The sequence below is a fragment of the Globicephala melas genome, chromosome 15 (assembly GCF_963455315.2).
Source record: "Globicephala melas chromosome 15, mGloMel1.2, whole genome shotgun sequence".
NCBI classification, from domain to species: Eukaryota; Metazoa; Chordata; class Mammalia; order Artiodactyla; family Delphinidae; genus Globicephala; species Globicephala melas.
In genome coordinates this window covers 61,784,873-61,802,257 of record NC_083328.1, presented here as the reverse complement: position 1 = coordinate 61,802,257, position 17,385 = coordinate 61,784,873, and the positions used below count along the sequence as shown (strand labels likewise).

Genomic DNA, 17,385 nt, shown 5'->3' with positions numbered 1-17,385 from the left:
AAGGTTAGGCAGCTCGGTCAGACCCTCTATACCAGACAGTATGCTGCACCCCCGATGCCATCACCCAGCCCTTTCCAGGAGGGCTTCTCTTCCTGATCAGGCAGAAACTCAGTAAGCCAAGTAGGGGTTTCTCCCACCGCTGCTGCTGCTACCACCTTTCTGCACAGAACAGCAGCCACAGGGGTATACTATGGGATCACTTTCCTGATGACAGCCAGGTTACCTGCCATCACTAAGCAATTCAACGCCCCATGCCTTGGTACTCCTTTGTTTAGGGAGCCCCTGCCCTGGGGTGGTGATGGCTGGAGATGGAGAGTCTCTGGGAATGGACCCAGTTCCAGACCCTGCATTTCTGCCCCTAAGGGGAGGGGGCGGCTCTGGCCTTGGTCAGAATCACTGAACCACAGAATCCCAGAGCTGGAAGAGCCCTGAGGGATCACTTGGTACAAGCCCATTTCAAACTGGGAGGGGATTTGCCCAAAGTTGTGCACTCTATTCAGTGGCAGAGCTGAGATTAGCACCCAGGTCTTCTGATTCCCAGGCTAGGGCACTTTCCACTACATTGCACTGTCTCCTGAAACCACTCACAGGTGAGAAAACTGAGGCTCAGAGAGGTCTGTTCTTCTGGGACAGCCTGGGGCAGGCTGAGAGGGAGGGAGGGAGGGAGAGAAGCAGGAAGGAGGAGAAGCTTGGGCCAGCCCCCACCATGATTTCCACAAGAATGTGGCTGGTGCCATGGACGCTGGGGTCTGGGTAGGCTTGGGGGTGGGCCACAGCCTACCAGGGACTAATTCAGACCTCCAAAGGACTGCTGGCCTCTTGGCTATAAACATAAGGCTAAGAAGCTCAGACTGAGCTCTGAGGTTCCTTCAGCTGGCTGGGCACCTCAGAGAGGTAAGGAAACTGAACAGCAGAAGCGTGAGGGCTCAAATTCCCTGCACCTGGCCCTGTACCTGTTTTGTATTCCAACTTGCTACATTTATAGGTCCCCTGGCTGTCCAGTCCCATTGAGTCCCACCCCAGGATTAGGAAGGGGAGGGGCGGTCAGAGAGTTGGGAGACAGTGTGGGCTGGGGAGAGCTCTGGCCTGGGCACCTATAGAACTGGACCCTAGTCCCAGCTCTGCCACTAACTTGCAGAGCAGCCTTGGGCAGATGCCTGTCCACAACTCTGGGCTTCAGTTCCCACTTGGAGGACTGAGTGGGCTGCACCAGCAATCTCTCAGGACCCTTCCAGCTTGGCTGTTTCATGCCTGGGCACGCCCCTCCCCCGCTCACCTGGCGTAGAAGTCGTCCCGGTAGTAATCATAGTCAAAGTTGTAGCCACTGGGGAAACAAAGGGGAGAGGGCCGGGGCTTAGAGACGGCCACTCAGCCCACTCTTCGCAGGCCCTCATCTCCAAACACCTCCCCAAATTCTAGGCTTGGCATACCGTCACCACCAGTGTTCACTCCCTCTGTGGAAAGAGGAACCAATCCCACCCAGAGACAGACAAACAAGACAGAGCGCCCCACCTGTATATGGCAGATGCTGCTCTCTTTAGCCCCTTGGGTCTGTTGGGCTTTGGCTCTCCAGCCATGTTGATGTCTGTAATGGAGGGAGAAGGCAGAGTCAGATGCTGACAGGATATCAGCACCCATACAAATATCACCCTCATGCACGTGTGCAGCAATTTATGTGTTTACATGAGATACACATGGACTTCGCTCACTAACATGGACAACAGGTGTCTTCACAAATTAGACTCATACCCACACATCACATGCATATAGTTGTTTACACATTCAGATACATTCAGATACATGCATGCATGCTCACAATCACACACACACACGGCCAAGTACATCAAATTATATGCCTTCTCAAGTACACTCACATAAACGCATACATCAGACACACATCCTCACACATACGTTCACATATCCAGGAAATAAGATCACACACTCTCAACTACACTCAGACGTGGCTCCAACATCCTATACTTAACTGCCCATATGCAAATGAGCCAATGCACATTTACACAAACCTTCTACCAAACATCTTTATGCCTACAGCAGAGTTCAGCAAATGTTAGGACCTCAATAAATATTTGGTAAATGAATACATGAATATCTGCTTACACACTGAAGTATATTCTGATACACACATAACTCTACATATATACATGTAAGTAAAGTATGTGTCCACATATTCCCCACATGTTCAGTTACATCCACATACCACATATTCAGGGACACATATCCTTCTCAAACATACACAAATATACCGAAGTACGTGAACATATACAAACACTATACAGGCTCCAGGGCAGGCCTCCAGCACGGTCACATCTCATGTACATAGCACCGCGACCAAGAGCACCTGCTTCATCTTATGCTCCCAGCCCCTCCTCCTGGCTCTCAGAAAGGGTTCTAACCTAAGCCAAATGCAGCCCAATGTAAGAGGCTGTGCTAGTCCACTCTGTTCCCTTTCTCTGGGGAATCTGCATTTTAACTGGAACGCTTACACTGTGAAAGCAGGGACAGAAGTGTTTTCCTGAAACTTCTAAAATTTTCCCATACAGGCACTGATCTTATAGTGGGTGACGGTTGGAGAAGATAGAAAAGAGGATAAGAGGGAAGCTAAAGAATGCAGGCCAGCACCTGCCCAGGAGAAATCCAGGGGCAGGGCCATGGAGAGATGCTTACCCAGGGTCTGCCCAGCCAGCACCCGCCCATTCTCTCCCAGCACAGCTGCCCGGGCATGGCGCTCATTGGCATACTGGACAAAGGCATAGCCCTTGTGCACAGAACAGCCGGCCACACGGCCATACTTGGAGAAGATGGTCTCCACATCAGACTTCTTCACCACAGCTGTGTTGAGGTTTCCGATGAAAACCCGAGAGTTGATGGATTTGGGGTCATTCTTGTTGGTTACGTTGCTTGTCTGGATCTTCAAGGACATGGTGGTCACCTGAAGAAAGAAAGCCACTGTGAGGCTGGGAACCCGGATTGGGCTCAAGGGCTGCCCATGGCCCACAACCTGACTAAACTGGATTGCTTTGTGCCTTCCTACACACACGCCCCTACAGCATCCAGCTTCCCCATTTTTGTTCATTTCACTGGCTGCTGACCTCATATAGGTGTTTTACATATGTTCTGTCGTTTGGTACTGACATGATAAGCAGAATTAGGACATTTTATAAGGGAGGAAATGCAAAGTCAGAGGTCACAATGCTAGTGAATAACAGGACAGGGATTTGAACCCTGGTCTGCTTGACTCAATTTTTCTCTTTTAATTGAGACACTTGAGGTTTATTGGTTTATAACATTACATAAGTTTCATATGGACTCCAGTTCTTTCAAATCCACTCTTTCTTTAATGTTCATCTCAAATGCTACCCCTTGCAGGATCTAAAGTTGAAGATCTTCCACAGCTTTTCTTCTGTTCCTTCAATGTAGAACCATGGTAAAGAGGTCACATGGTAAATGCAAGTAATGTATGCTCTAAAACAACTTCATATTAAGAAAATTGCTCAGTCTGATCCAGACATGGACCATGACTGTCTTTATTAGAACCAGCCATTTCGAAAAAAATGAGCTAAACCTCACTGAGCATTCACTGTGAGCTAAGGGTAGCATGCAATATTGAATAATTCCAAGACTCCATGAGTTCGACAGATAAGTGGATAAATTAGATGTGGCCCATATATACAATGGAATATTACTCAGCCATAAAAAGGAACTAAATTGAGTTATTTATAGTGAGGTGGATGGACCTACAGTCTCTCATACAGAGTGAAGTAAATCAGAAAGAGAAAAACAAATACTGTATGCTAACGCATATATATGGAATCGAGAAAAATGGGTACTGATAAACCTAGTGGCAAGGCAGGAATAAAGATGCAGACATAAGAGAATGGACTTGAGGACACAGCAGGGAAGCAGAGGCTGGGACGAAGTGAGAAAGTAGCACTGACATACATACACTACCAAATGTAAAATGGATGGCTAGTGGGGAGCTGCTGCATAGCACAGGGAGATCAGCTTGGTGCTTTGTGATGACCTAGAGGGAGGGGATATGGGGATATATGTATATTTATAGCTGATTTACCTCGTTGTACAGCAGAAAACTAACACAACACTGTAAAGCAATTATACTCCAATAAAGATGTAAAAAAAAAAAAAAAAGACTCCATGAGTGTTATCATTATGCTTCATATTTTACCAAAACCAGACTCCAACAAGTTCATTAACTTGCCAGGAACAGGCATTCAAACCCAGGTCGTTGGTCCCTAAAGCCCATTTCTATCAAATTTATCACTCTCTTTCCCAGAGCTAAATCCACTTTAAATACAGTTGACCCTTGAACAACACAGGTTTCAACTGCATGGGTCCACTTTTATGCAAATACTTTTCAACAGTAAATACAATACTGAATGGTTCCCATGGTTGGTTGAATCCACGGATGCTGAAGAACTGTGGATGTGGAAGGGGCTGACTGTAAGTTATACTCGAATTAACCCCTGCATTGTTCAAGGGTCAACTGTACTACAGTAAGTCAGCATATTTATCTGAGAACTGTTTTTAATAAATTAATTTTTTAGAGTTATCCATTTTACACTTACTATTCAAATTCTGTCCCCTTTGCTTAGAGATACTATACTTGCTCTTTGCTCTCTATACTCAGGCAATGTTTTTTACCCCAAAGGGCTGTACAACTCTCTCCTACTCCCCTTCCTGGACAGATTATAATCTGGGCACAGGCTCCAAAGGGAAAGGGAAAAGGAAGCTCAATTTCAGTAGAAAAGGCCTACGTAAGCCTTGGCATTTATACTTCTTGGCCATCTTCTGCTCACCGACATGGGTTGGTGCAACTCCGTTTTGGAACACTCCTATCTTAAATAGAGCTATTGCAGAAGGTGCTGAAGAACCACCAGGCAGTATGCATAAAAACTCTCATCAGCTTAGGCTAACCATAAACACCTGCCTATTTACCTAATATTTTAGGGCATAGGGAGTTTCAAATTTTTACTGAATTAGAGAAGAGCTGAGTATAAGCTGGGATATCTGTATCTTTTGTCCCACTAGGTTTTAAAGACCCTTTTCTCCTCAATCCTCCAGCTTAGAAGTTAGCACTTTCTGACCAGCAGATGGTACTGTTTGCAAGGAAACCATACGCTGGACCTGAGAACGATTCTGGGGAAGAACCTGCTCCTATTATGGGCTTGCAGTAGCAAGGATACTACTCAAGTGTGTGTCATCGCAGGTAAAGGCTGAGGGCTGAGAGGGCACTGCTACTGATGAAGGAGCTGGTGCCAGTTTTGGAGCTGGTGTGGGAAGACAAACTCTTCTGTTACTCAGTTTGCCTTTGAATCCAATCATAAACATTTATAAAGCAGTGAGGGACACAAAAGAGACTGCCCGTGAAAACACTTAACACACTGCCCATATGCAGAAAGAAACGCTCGATGTATGTGGGTTCCCCATTCCTCACAGTTCTCTGACAATCCCTCACCTACCTGGATGACAAGCCATTCAAAGGTTAATTCCTTGTGCATCCATGGGTATACAAGAAATTTGTGGGGCTCCTCCATGGGCATCAGATAACTCTCTCCTTTGAGCTATCTCCAGAGCTATCTCCTGGAGACAGCTCAAAGTCATGAAGTTTTGGCCCAGGGAGATGCCACCTGCTTTGGCTGGAGGGAGCCAACCAGGTCAGGTGTGTGGACCAAGACAGAAAGAAGAGAAGGGGGGGTTGACGGTTCGGAGATCTACTGACGACTGCTGGCTCTGCCACTGCCCTGGCAGGGACATGACCATCGCTGGGTTCCCTCAGACTGCTTCCTGTTCAGTAGTGTTAGTGAGCTCTAACACTGCTGAACAGGAAGCACTGCTGAGCACCTGTGCTTGGTGCTATAGTGGGATCAGCATTCACTCCTTGGCTGGTGAGCAAAGTCTTTGGGTTTGCCTCTATCCAGTCTTTTCTCTCATCACCTGGGGTTTGGGATGATGTATATAAAAGGCCTTTGCAAACTGTGAAGCTCTTTATAAGATCTAAAAGTTACTCTGACTAGTTGAACATCTCTGTTCTACTAATATTGCCATTTCTGGGCCCATTCTAGATGAGGGTCAAGGTCAGACTGGAGCACATTCTGTACAATGCTAAGGAAAGGCAGTCAGAAGCCATGTCACACGGGGGTCAGTTTTCTGATCTGTAGAGAAGACACTTGGGAAATATATGTATGTGGTTGCCCTGCACTGCCAAGGAGAAATGTCTGCCTGAAGCATGCTCCGGGAACCTAACCGCTGTATTGCCCAACCAAATAGCCCACAATCTGCTTTCAAGGCCTGCACGCTCTTCAGAGGGCAGGCTGTGCTGCTGCTGTGCATAATCTCAAGGGGTAGGTATCTCTGGGGGTTCAGAAAAGCTTAAGTATCCACTCACATGTCCATGAAGCTCCTCAAACTGAGGAATGGAGTTGGGGGTGCAAAATGAAAAGAAAGCATGCTCAGACTAGCTCTCCTAGAACTGCTACGTTCAGTTACAGAATCCCAAATTCAGATACGGTCTTCCAGGTTATGAAAATACCAATTTGTTAGCCTCACTTATAAGTTATAACCTTTGAATATTTAGACACATGGTACGTGGGTCTCCATCTATACTCTTGTTCTTCCCTGCAAATGTTAGAGGCAAGCTTGACAAAGTTGCACAGTAAATGCTCAATAAACATTAGGGACGAGGCAGTGAAGGTAATATCCCAGAAGGTGGTGAGAAGGGCTAGCTGTGGCCCTTAAGTAGGGGTATGGAGGAGTTGGGGGGACTACTAGAGGCTAGGGTTCCAGGCACCTTTTTCTAGCCTGTGACCCAAACACCCTGGTCCGCACACCAACCATCCCCAACTCAATCCTCTCCACACAATTCTATCTTGGCTCTTCTGGGCTTCCCACTAGGTTAGAGTGGGAGCCCTAGAAAATACTGACATCCTATTCAGCAGAAGCTGGTTGACTTGATAAGCTATTTTCCCCCCTGGGCCAAGTTCTGCCTCACAGATTAGCTGTGTAATTGAGAGCAAGGTGTTTGTAGTCCCCGGAGGCCCCATGCTTAGCAATGAGCTAAGGAGAGGTGGGTAGAGGGATTGTTCTTGTGGAGGTGCGCAGGGGCGGGGGGAGCGGTGAGAATTCAAGAACCCAACTTGTTCCCACAGACTTCTGCAATGTCAGATTAGCAGGGACCTTAGTGAGCATGGAGCTTATATGCTCTTACTCTGAGGAACAGAGGGGAATGGACATGGCCAGGATGCCATAGCCAGTGAGTAGCAGGGCCAAGAACCCCACAGGTCCTCTGACTCTACGTCTAGGGTTCTTATATTTCATTTTTCCTTCTGGGCTGCCAGGAGACAAGTCCCCAGGACAGTGAGAAGCTTGGAGAAGGCAGTCTAGATACGCTGTGTTTGAGAAAACTAGGGACTGGCTCCCAAATAAATATCTTCACTTTTACCTGCTAAAACAACTGCTGCATAAAAGCTGGGATCTTAAGCTAATTAAAACCCATAGGAACACAGGCTTTGAAATGCAATTTACAGCTCAAAGGGATGGGCTGGCTCCTTCAGGCTAATAAGAAAAGAAAATTTGGCAAAAAACAAATCATTTTCCCCAGATGAAACATTTCAGATGGAAGCTATGTTTTGGAAGAGCCAAGCCTGAACATGTGGTAAAGTGACAGGGCTTTGTCAAGGCAGAAAAGCCCTAAAAGGTACCTGAACCCCTGAACTTTGAGTAAACGAGCCTCGCAGAGGGGCACCACAGTAAGAATAGCCTCTAATTACTGACTGCCAACTATGTGTCAAGAGACTTTACAAACCTCACCTTATTTAATTCTCACAACAGCCCTATGAGGAGGTAATTTAGATAGGGAAAGAAAGCTCAGAGAGACCAAGTAACTGGTTAACAGAGCAAAACCATAACTGGAACCCAGGTCTGTTTGACTCCAAAAACCTATGCATAGAGATGCCTTGGGTACTGATTCCCATTGTAAGAGTGTGTCATCCTGAGCCAGCCACACCCTCTCCTTGGTCTTCCTCACCCCTTTCCCTTTTCTACTACAATGCTTCGTATTTGCACAGGATTTTAGTAAAGAAAACCCCAGTTTATTTTCTTGAGCCTGACACTGTTAATCCCATTTTATAGATGAAAAAGCTGAGGATCATCAGCAAAGATATGGGACTTACTTAAGGTCCCCCAGTTGGTGAAGGGAGTAGCTAGGGGACTTGAATCCAGGCTTCTTGTTTGACACCTACATGCCACTGTCTCAACTATTCTAAGCCTGTGACTCTGCCTTATCAAACCTCATGCCCTCCCAATGCTGCCTATCAGGACCTAGTCTTCAGCCTGACCTCTGAGGCACTCAACCATCAGAACACCCACTTCTCCAACTCTGTAAATCCTCCTCAGCTCCAACTCTGTAAATCCTCCTCAGCACTGGATCTCTGCTGCTCTTGGTCCCCATCCCCCACAACCAGTGCTATCTAGAGCCTCTCTCTCGGCCCGTTCTGCTGGACATCTCCAGCCTTATTCCCAAGCATGGGGATGAGTGGTCACACCAGCCTGTGGCCAGACCTCTGCCCTTAGATAACCCTGGAGCCATCTGGGTGACTTTAAAGGAAAATAGCTATCAGTGATGGGGAGAAGCCAAGCAATTATACTGATCAGTACCTAGGGCCTCCTTGGTCCAGAGGCTCCTGGTTACCAGGCGGCTAGGGATGACAGAACATCTGTTAATCTCATTAAACTCTCCAGGCCCCAGCTCATTATCACTGCCCAAATGATCATTACTGGCCAGACAGGACTAATTTCCCAAGGAATGCTCTTTAGTTCTTGACCATTCCCACTCCCAAGAGAAATCCTAGTTCCCAACAACCTGAACACTGAGGGCCCCTGGAATGGGTGGAGAGTTTAAGGGGTCTAGGCTGCAGGCTCAGGAGGCTTGGCTCCGCTGCTCTTAGTCATGTGACCTGAAACAAGTCTCGTAATTTCTGAGTCTTATCAACCTATTCTGAAAATAGAAAGAATCTTTTTCCTGACTACCTTTCAAATCTGATATAAAAATCAAGTAGGCTAATTGATGTGAAAGTTCTCTGTACATCTGTAACATACTATAAATGAATAAGGGATTATACCTATTTCTATTACCCAACTCCTATCTCCTTCACTCATTCAACAAACATTTTTGAGTATTCTCCTCTGTGCTGGCACTGTGGAGGTGCTGGGGAACAGTGTTTACGGGCCTTGTCCTCTACTTGTTTTTAAGAAAGCCTTCTCTCCAGGAACCTGTTTCTTGACTGTTTCCTAATAACAAAAGAATAAACATGAAATAGCAGAAACGGCTCTGCAGTCAGACAGGACTGAGTTCTAATCCCAGTCCTACCACTTATGAGACATAGCCCTGGACATGTCTCTTATCCTCACTGGGCCTCAGGTTCCTCAACTGCAAAATAGGGACTATACCAACCTCCCAGGATTAGTGACAATATTTGTAAAGTGCCCAGTATAATGGCTGAGACCAGTAGATATTTACATAAGAAACTCAAATGCCCAATGCCCTATGCAAAGAGATGAATCTAGCCTGGCAGTCTAGATCCTCCACATTCCAGCTCTAATCCTCTTTACCCAGGTTGTCTCCCAGTGCTCCAACGCTTCACCTGAGAATAAGGGAGTCAGGGGTAGGGGGCCTATGCATGCTCTCTCCCTTGTCCTACTATCTGGTACCAAACCTAAAAACTTCGTAGAGTGCCCCCTCCCCATGCCTCTCAAATCACTACTGTTTGGGACTGAGAGAGGAAAGAACACTGGCTGGGAGGAGTTCCAGGCTTTGCTGAGCCACTGACTCACCTCTCTACCACACCATGAGGTCTCTAGTCCTATACTCTAACACTAGTATCAGCATCTGTTAGGCTATGAGGGGAGACCCCAAAGCAGAAACAGAAGGTAGAGCTGGGGCCTCAGCCATCTCTTCCCACAGTGTGGTTTGAGTATATACTCTACCCTCCCTGTATCTTGCACTCTAACCCTACCCTTGATTATGGCCTTAGGCTGAGGTTTAGCATCTATGACAAGCAGCCCATATAGCTATGGAGGGAAAGGCAACAAAGGGTAGGTAGGTACAAACTTGGGCTTACAATCCCCAACAATGAGTTAGAGTTGGGGAAACAAATGATTGTTGGCTTCTTTATTTTTGCCAGAGGTCATCCCCTCCATGCTCCAATAGGAAGACTGGTCCTGGCTTCGCTGCTGATGTACCACATGACCATGAGTTTGGGAGCATGTGACCACGAAGGGCCCTTCCAGGGTTAACATTACCAATACTTGCTGAGCACTTACTACATGCCAGGAACTGTACTATGTCTTCTGCTATGAGGTAGGTGGTGGTATATATAGTGTCCATTTCACAAATGAGGAAACTAAGCTTAGTTGGAGCTTAGTCCTACACAAGCTAGGAAATGGCAGAGCTGGGACCAGTCTGTATGAGACAAGAGGTAGTGCTCTTAACCTTGGCCCAGAATGGCTTTGTGCTAGGCATGCACTCTACCTGCCAGGAGATCAGTTTCTAACACTTTCTGATCCTTTGGGAAAAAACTCATGGAGCCTTGCTGAGTGCATACTCTCAAGTCCAAGAGCCAATAAGCACTTGCTGTGAGCCTGGGGGATGGACTCCTCCCCCTTCCCATAACTCAAGGGGCTGGCTCCTCACAGTGATGTGGCAAGATTAGTCACTGCTTGCCGTTGGTTGATTATAGCTATTCTTTTCTGTAAATGAAGTTTAAAAGTCATCAAAGGGTTTGTCAGCTGTGACTTATGAGCCTCTTTCCCCGCAGGGAAGTCAGGCAGTGACAAATGCCCCTCTTGTTCTGCCATCCATTACAAGGCAGAAGGTGCCATGTTCCAATTACTGGAGACCCCGATGAAGTTCATGGAAAACCCTGCTCCAGGCTGCAGCCATTAGTCAGGCCTGGCAGGGCTGCCAGCAGAGCTGCCCTAGGCCCAGGCCCCACTGGCTAAGAATGGAGTAAGGGCACATTTCTGACTTTGTGAGTCAGCCCCTTCCACCCCATACTTGTGTTATCTCTGGTGGGTTTATTCTAGACACATTTAAAAAACGAGTAAAAACATGGGCATCGTGTGGGCTGTCTCAAAGTACCCAGAATCAAGACTGCTTAAGACAAACAGACATGCGGAAATAAGGTCATGCTGCCGGTAGAGTAGGTGGGGAATATGATGCTCAAGAGGGAAGAGGATAAAGTACCTATGATGTTCAGAGTAGAGACTGAAAGCACCCTTAGAGATCATCTAGTGTAATCAATTGCCTCAGTACTCAATACCCATTATATGCCAAGCCCTGTCCACCTAAATGCTGGGGAACCAAAAATGAATAAAATATAGTCCCTACCACTGAGGGTAGATGAGATCATTAAGGTTTAAATAAGTGACTTGCCCAAGGTCACAAAATAAGTTAGGATCAGTGACAGAATAAGAAAGCAGGTCTCCAGACCTCTAGTGAAGTAGAGAAAGTGGAGTGACAGGGAGCCCTCCTGCATGCCAGGCTCTTTACACAGAACATGGCATAACGGTCAAGAGCGCTAGCTCCCATTCAAATCCCACCTACACACTTATCACAGGGTTTGACTTCTGAAAAGTCCCTCAACCTATCCAAGCCTCAGAACAAAATTTATTTCAGAGTTGTGGTGAGAATTAAATAAGATAATACATGTACAATGAACAGTGGCAGGCACATATTAAGTATGCCAAAATATTACTTAACATCAATTTGAGGTAGGTATTATTAATCTTGTTTTACAGACAAGACTGAAGCTCTTTTTCACTTTGTCACACTGAGACAGTATTTCTCAAAACTACTTGCGGTGAAGAAGCAGTTTTTTGTTGTTTTGCTTTTTAAACTTCCAATCCATTACAGACAAATACATTTGTAAAATACAATTAAAATGTCAAATTACTGTAAAGGTCTCTAAGCGCTTAGTCTCAATTTCTGTACTCATCACAAACCAGCAAGTTTGCGAACTAGCATCCTATCTATTCAGTGGGCTATAATTTGAGTAGCACAGCTCTAAACCACTCTCACCCATCCCTGTCAACCTCTATAAAAAGCAAAGCAAACAAAAAATAGAGTTTATTTCATTTCTTTCGAGTCCTTTAACCTGATTTCTTGTAGACTTTGGTGTTAGACTATAAAAAACTATCCTAGTCTTTTTCCTTTCTTCTCAAGAAAGAGAGAAGAGGATGCAGGTCAATGATGAGTTCAAGGATTTGCCACCAAACGCTTTAGGAGGTGATTTATCTTGCTCATCTGCCCTAGATCATGCTATATCCTGCAAGTCAAGATGATCCAGGCTTAATGAGGACTAACACCTTCCTGAAGCCCAGTGATCTGAAAGGAAGGCATGTGCCTGAAGAGGCTAGTACTTCTAGACCCTCTCTCCCCAGACTAGAGGACATGAGGAAACCAGCCAGGAAGGGGAAGCATGTTGTAACTCTTCTTTTTGGTATTTCTAATTTTCAGTCTTGTATCATAGCTATTTACACAGTAGTCTTCTCTCTCCCACTAGGGAGTTTATTGACAGCAAGATGGATATCAGATTCATTCTTGAATGCCACTGTACACCCAACAGTGTGACTGGCTGGGGCAGATGAGCAGCTCTTAACCAGTGTGCCAAGACATAATAATGTACCTTGAATCTTCCAGGTGCATGGATAAAATTTCATCGGTGTACATAACTTCTTTCTGTTCTAACTGAGCTAATAGGGTAGTACTATTTTTCAGCACAACCCAGAGCTGAGTGGGTCGTATGACACGGTGTCTAGAGAGGTACAACCTGCTGCTGTGAACAGGGTGCTGCCATCAAGCAGGAATCAAAGCCTAAATGTTTCCTGCCATGTGAGAGGCCATGTAATATGGTCAAGAGAGTAACCTCTGAAGCCAAATGCCTTCATTCTGCCACTGAACCAGCTGTGTGACATGACCCTCAGTAAGTGTCTTAAGTTCTTTATGCTTCAGTTACCTCACCTATAAAATGGGGGTAGTGATACATATCTCTAGGGTTGCTGGAGGATAAAACAATCTAATTCATGTTTAAAACAATGTCTGGCACATCAGAAATATGCTACTGTTATTAGTATTGTTATTGTTAGAACCCAGAAGAACTTTTTCTTGTGAGTATGAAAGGTAGTGAGTTCTACTGTAACATTAATCTAGAGCTGAACTATGATCAAGGAAAGAATACTATCATTGTGGATGCAATAAATTTTAGTATCTGGAAATGTGCCTTGAACATAAAAGGAATCATGGGAGTAGGCACTCATTAAGTGTTAAATGAATAAAGAAATGAGTATCAAGAGTAAAGCAGTCCCCAGAGAGTACAACTTGAGAAGGCGGGCAGCAAGAGGCCCCTAAGTGAAGGTTCCCAGAAAGGCCTCTTTGTACCTTGAAGACCCAGAAGGCAGGTTGTTCTCCCCTTCCAGGCAACAGGGCTGCAAGGGCTGATACTGCAAGAAACCTCTGCTGGCTCACTGTTCGGTATCTCCGATGGAACCTCCACATTCTGTGGCTACTCTATTCTGAGCAAGGCTGCAGCAGGTTGTGCCATAGTAGTGTACACGTCCCCATTTTCCTATTGGAGGAACAGAGAGGGCGGCCTAACCCCTCCCAAGACAGACCCTGCCCCAAGTTAAAATAGTAACAGGGGATTATTAGCTTTGAATTCCTGCTTGCCTGTGGAGTCCCAGGTCCTGAACCCCACTTCCACTAGCTGTGTGAACTTGGGAAGGCACTTCGCTTCTCTGAGGTTCAGGCTCCCCATCTGTGAAATGGGGATGAAAATCCCTGCCCTGCTCACTTGCAGTGCAGGTTGTTGTGAGGGTCAAAGGAGATAACATAGGGGAGTGTACTGTTACCTGAGATTGCTACAAAAATGTGGACAGGGATATTCCCTGGGATGGACAGCTCCTGCAGGTCTTCCTAGACAGAGGCACCCTGGCAGTGAGCCAGTTGGCTGGAAGTAGGCGGTAGATGGTACACAACTTGGCACTGCAGCCAAGCACTGTGCCCCTCAGGTATAAGGGCAGTTGATTAAAATCCTTTCCTGTGAAATCAGTATTTTCTTCATTACAACAATCCTTCTCCTTGAAAACACCTAATGCTACCCCTCACAGTCCCACTAAGGCTTGATCCTGCCGAAAACGTATGCACTGGCATATAAATATACATATTTAATTTCCCACATTCAGACAGGAGAAAAGAAAGCTGACCTCTGTCCAGGGTGCTGATCTAAACACAACTCAGGGCTCTAAGCATCACCCCACAGTGCTGTATGTTTGGTCCAAAGAGGACCACTGAGAATGATGCCACCGTCATAGCCACTATGTCCCTCTGGTAACAACATTAATTCAACAAATATTACTAAGCTCTGCCTCTTGAGTGAACCACTGAGCAAGTGCATCCTTGTCTCCTGTTTAAGACCCTTCAGCAGCTTCGCACCACCAAGAATCAAGTCCAACTCCTTAAACGTGGTTTACAAGCCTCTTCACTAAAGCTACCAAATTCATACACAACAATCCTCTAAGGGATTATAAGTCAACCCGCTTTACAGATGAGTAAACCCTAGTGCAGAAAGACAAAGGCAGTTGCCCAGGGTCACATAATGAGCACATTGGTATGAACTGAGTTCTTCCTGAAGGGCTAGGTATCTGACCCCAAGTATCAAACTTACAACCGCCTTTTCTTGGACTAGTCTATATGATGCAATATGGGGATGGGGCATTTATTGCTCAGGTGACCCCTTCAGGGAGCTGCTTAGATAAATGTCCCTTGCTGGAAGCTGCCAATCTGAACTCTCTCACTCCCATAGCTGCAGCATCATTGATAAACTTGGCGTAATGACCAAAATGTTTATTTGCATGTAATATAGTACACATTTGCATACCTAAGTTCAGGAGGCCCAGCCACCACGAGCATCAAATAAAAGTAAACCAATGAGGGCTTCCCTGGTGACACAGTGCTTAAGAATCCATCTGCCAGTGCAGGGGACATGGGTTCGAGCCCTGGTGTGGGAGGATTCCACATGCCACGGAGCAACTAAGCCCGTGCGCCATAACTACTGAGCTTGCACTCTAGAGCCGGCGAGTCACAACTACTGAAGCCTGTGCAGCTAGAGCCCGTGCTCTGCAACAAGAAAAGCCACCGCAGTGAGAAGCCCATGCACCGCAACGAAGAGTAGACCCGGCTCGGCACAATAGAGAAAGCCCGCGCACAGCAACGAAGACCCAACACAGCCAAAAATAAATAAATTAATTAAATAAATTTTAAAAAACCAAAAAAGTAAACCAATGAACCACAACAACTTAGGGGGAAAAAAAGCCAGCCCCCAAAATAATAAGCATAACATGCCCAATACCTAATGAACTTCTAAACTAATTTATTCAACTGATCATGACAGAAGCAGCTGTGGTCTCTACGGTCTTTTCCCCCCGTCATCCTCTTAGAAAGAATTAACTAATCCTTTCTGGTCCCCTTTCCCCTCAAAAAGGACACTACACTAAACATGTTTCTATACGGCAATAGCTGGTATTAAAAAAAAAAAAAGTTTTCCCCAAACTTTAATAGATAGATTCTCAACTGCAGGAGCATGAGCTTTGGATAGAGACAGATCAGGATCAATCAATCATTTACTTACTAACTGTGTGACCTTGGACAAGTCATTAAATTCCCTGAGCTGATATTCTCTACTAGGCATACTTCCATATACTTCTTCCCTCCACACAGTGAATCATTTCCTGATTCACATACTAAAACCAAGCCCTGCTGATTTGGCCTCCTAAATATTTTTAGAATGTAGCCCTTCTTTCTCCATTCATATTACCACTCAATTCATCCTCCACACCGTCACAATATCACTACATGCCTCCTTTGCTTAAAACCAAAATTAAAGTTTTGCTTTATTATTTCAAAATTCTTGGCCATTAATTTGGGTGTTTGTACTTGTGTGTTTATTTGGTTTTTTTTTTTTTTTCCGGTACGTGGTCCTCTCACTGTTGTGGCCTCTCCCGTTGCGGAGCACAGGCGCCCTCTCCCGTTGCGGAGCACAGGCGCCGAACGCGCAGGCTCAGCGGCCATGGCTCATGGGCCTAACCGCTCCACAGAATGTGGGATCTTCCCGGACCGGGGCACGAACCCGTGTCCCCTGCATTGGCAGGCAGACTCTCAACCACTGTGCCACCAGGGAAGCCCAAGTACTTGTGTGTTTATTTTTTGAAATTACCGTAAGTAATCACCTAAACCCCAACCCCTCTATAGGACATAACTATTGTTAGCATCTTGGTATACTGCCTTCCAGTGTTTTTTCTTGTGCTATGTAATATTTGGATTACATAGTTAGATCACTGATTCAATTCTGTAACATAATTTTTTCAACTAACATTATAACATAGTATATATAACGTATCTGTCCTTATTGCTGCATAGCTTTCAATAAGCATCATTTTAAAATAATTATCATTTTTAATAACTCATAGTTTCCCCATGAGTGGATTTATAATTTAGACTGGTCACAGTTTAGGTGGTCATTTAAGCTTTCTCCAATTTCTCAATATTATAAATAATAGCATCTGAGGGAAAGTTCATTCTATATATTGGATTATTTCCTTAGGACAGAGTGTCCCAGAAGTGGAATTACTGTGTCAAAATGTATGAACATTTTTATGGTTGAGACACACTCTGCCTAATTGTTGTCCAAAAGTGCTGTACCAATCTACACTGCTATCACCAATGAATGCCACTTTCATGGCAACCTCACCAGAATCATGTACTGCATTAGTATGTGTGGTGGTGGGGGGGATAGAGGGTGGGGGTAGTTAACAGGGGAAAAGCAAATCCTCATTGTTGTTTTCATGTATACATGAAAATAATAGTCTCCCACGATTGTTACACTAAGTTTTGAGTCTACAGAGTTTTTGATTGCCACGAAGAAGTTATTGTAGGTTCTTAGAGGAATAATATGCTGAAAATTTATTTACTCATTTATCAAAAAATCATTTATTGAGTACCTGTTTCTGCCAGACACTGTACGAAGTATGGAAGTGAACAAAGTATTTACAGTCCCTGCCCCAGAGGAATTCACGGTCCACACAGTCCAGTGATGAAAACCAGAAACTATGTTTCATCCCTTTCATCTGGATAAGGGCTATGATAGGAACACGTGGGGACTCAGAGGCATGTCACTTACCAAAGGGACAGGACAGAAGGAAGAGGAGGCAGTCAGCAAGGAGTCATCAACAAGTTCTGATCTTGTCCATAGGGATAAGTTGAAGTTGACCCATACATAGATGAGAGGAAACACTTAG

General features: G+C 45.4%; 1 protein-coding gene across 7 annotated transcripts in view; it reads right to left on the bottom strand.

Moving 5' to 3' along the window:
• RALY (RALY heterogeneous nuclear ribonucleoprotein) overlaps nucleotides 1-17,385 on the bottom strand; it is a 79,731-nt gene that overhangs the window by 5,045 nt on the left and 57,301 nt on the right. For 6 of the 7 annotated variants that reach the window (XM_060284984.2, XM_060284980.2, XM_070043653.1 and 3 more), the window contains 3 exons: nucleotides 2,686-2,950; nucleotides 1,513-1,585; nucleotides 1,277-1,324 (listed from right to left, as the gene is read on the bottom strand). In XM_060284984.2, the coding sequence (XP_060140967.1) occupies nucleotides 1,277-1,324; nucleotides 1,513-1,585; nucleotides 2,686-2,941 (377 nt within the window). In that variant the 5' untranslated portion in view covers nucleotides 2,942-2,950. The remainder of the gene's footprint in view (nucleotides 1-1,276; nucleotides 1,325-1,512; nucleotides 1,586-2,685; nucleotides 2,951-17,385) is intronic. The other variant, XM_060284985.2, reaches the window with a different exon arrangement.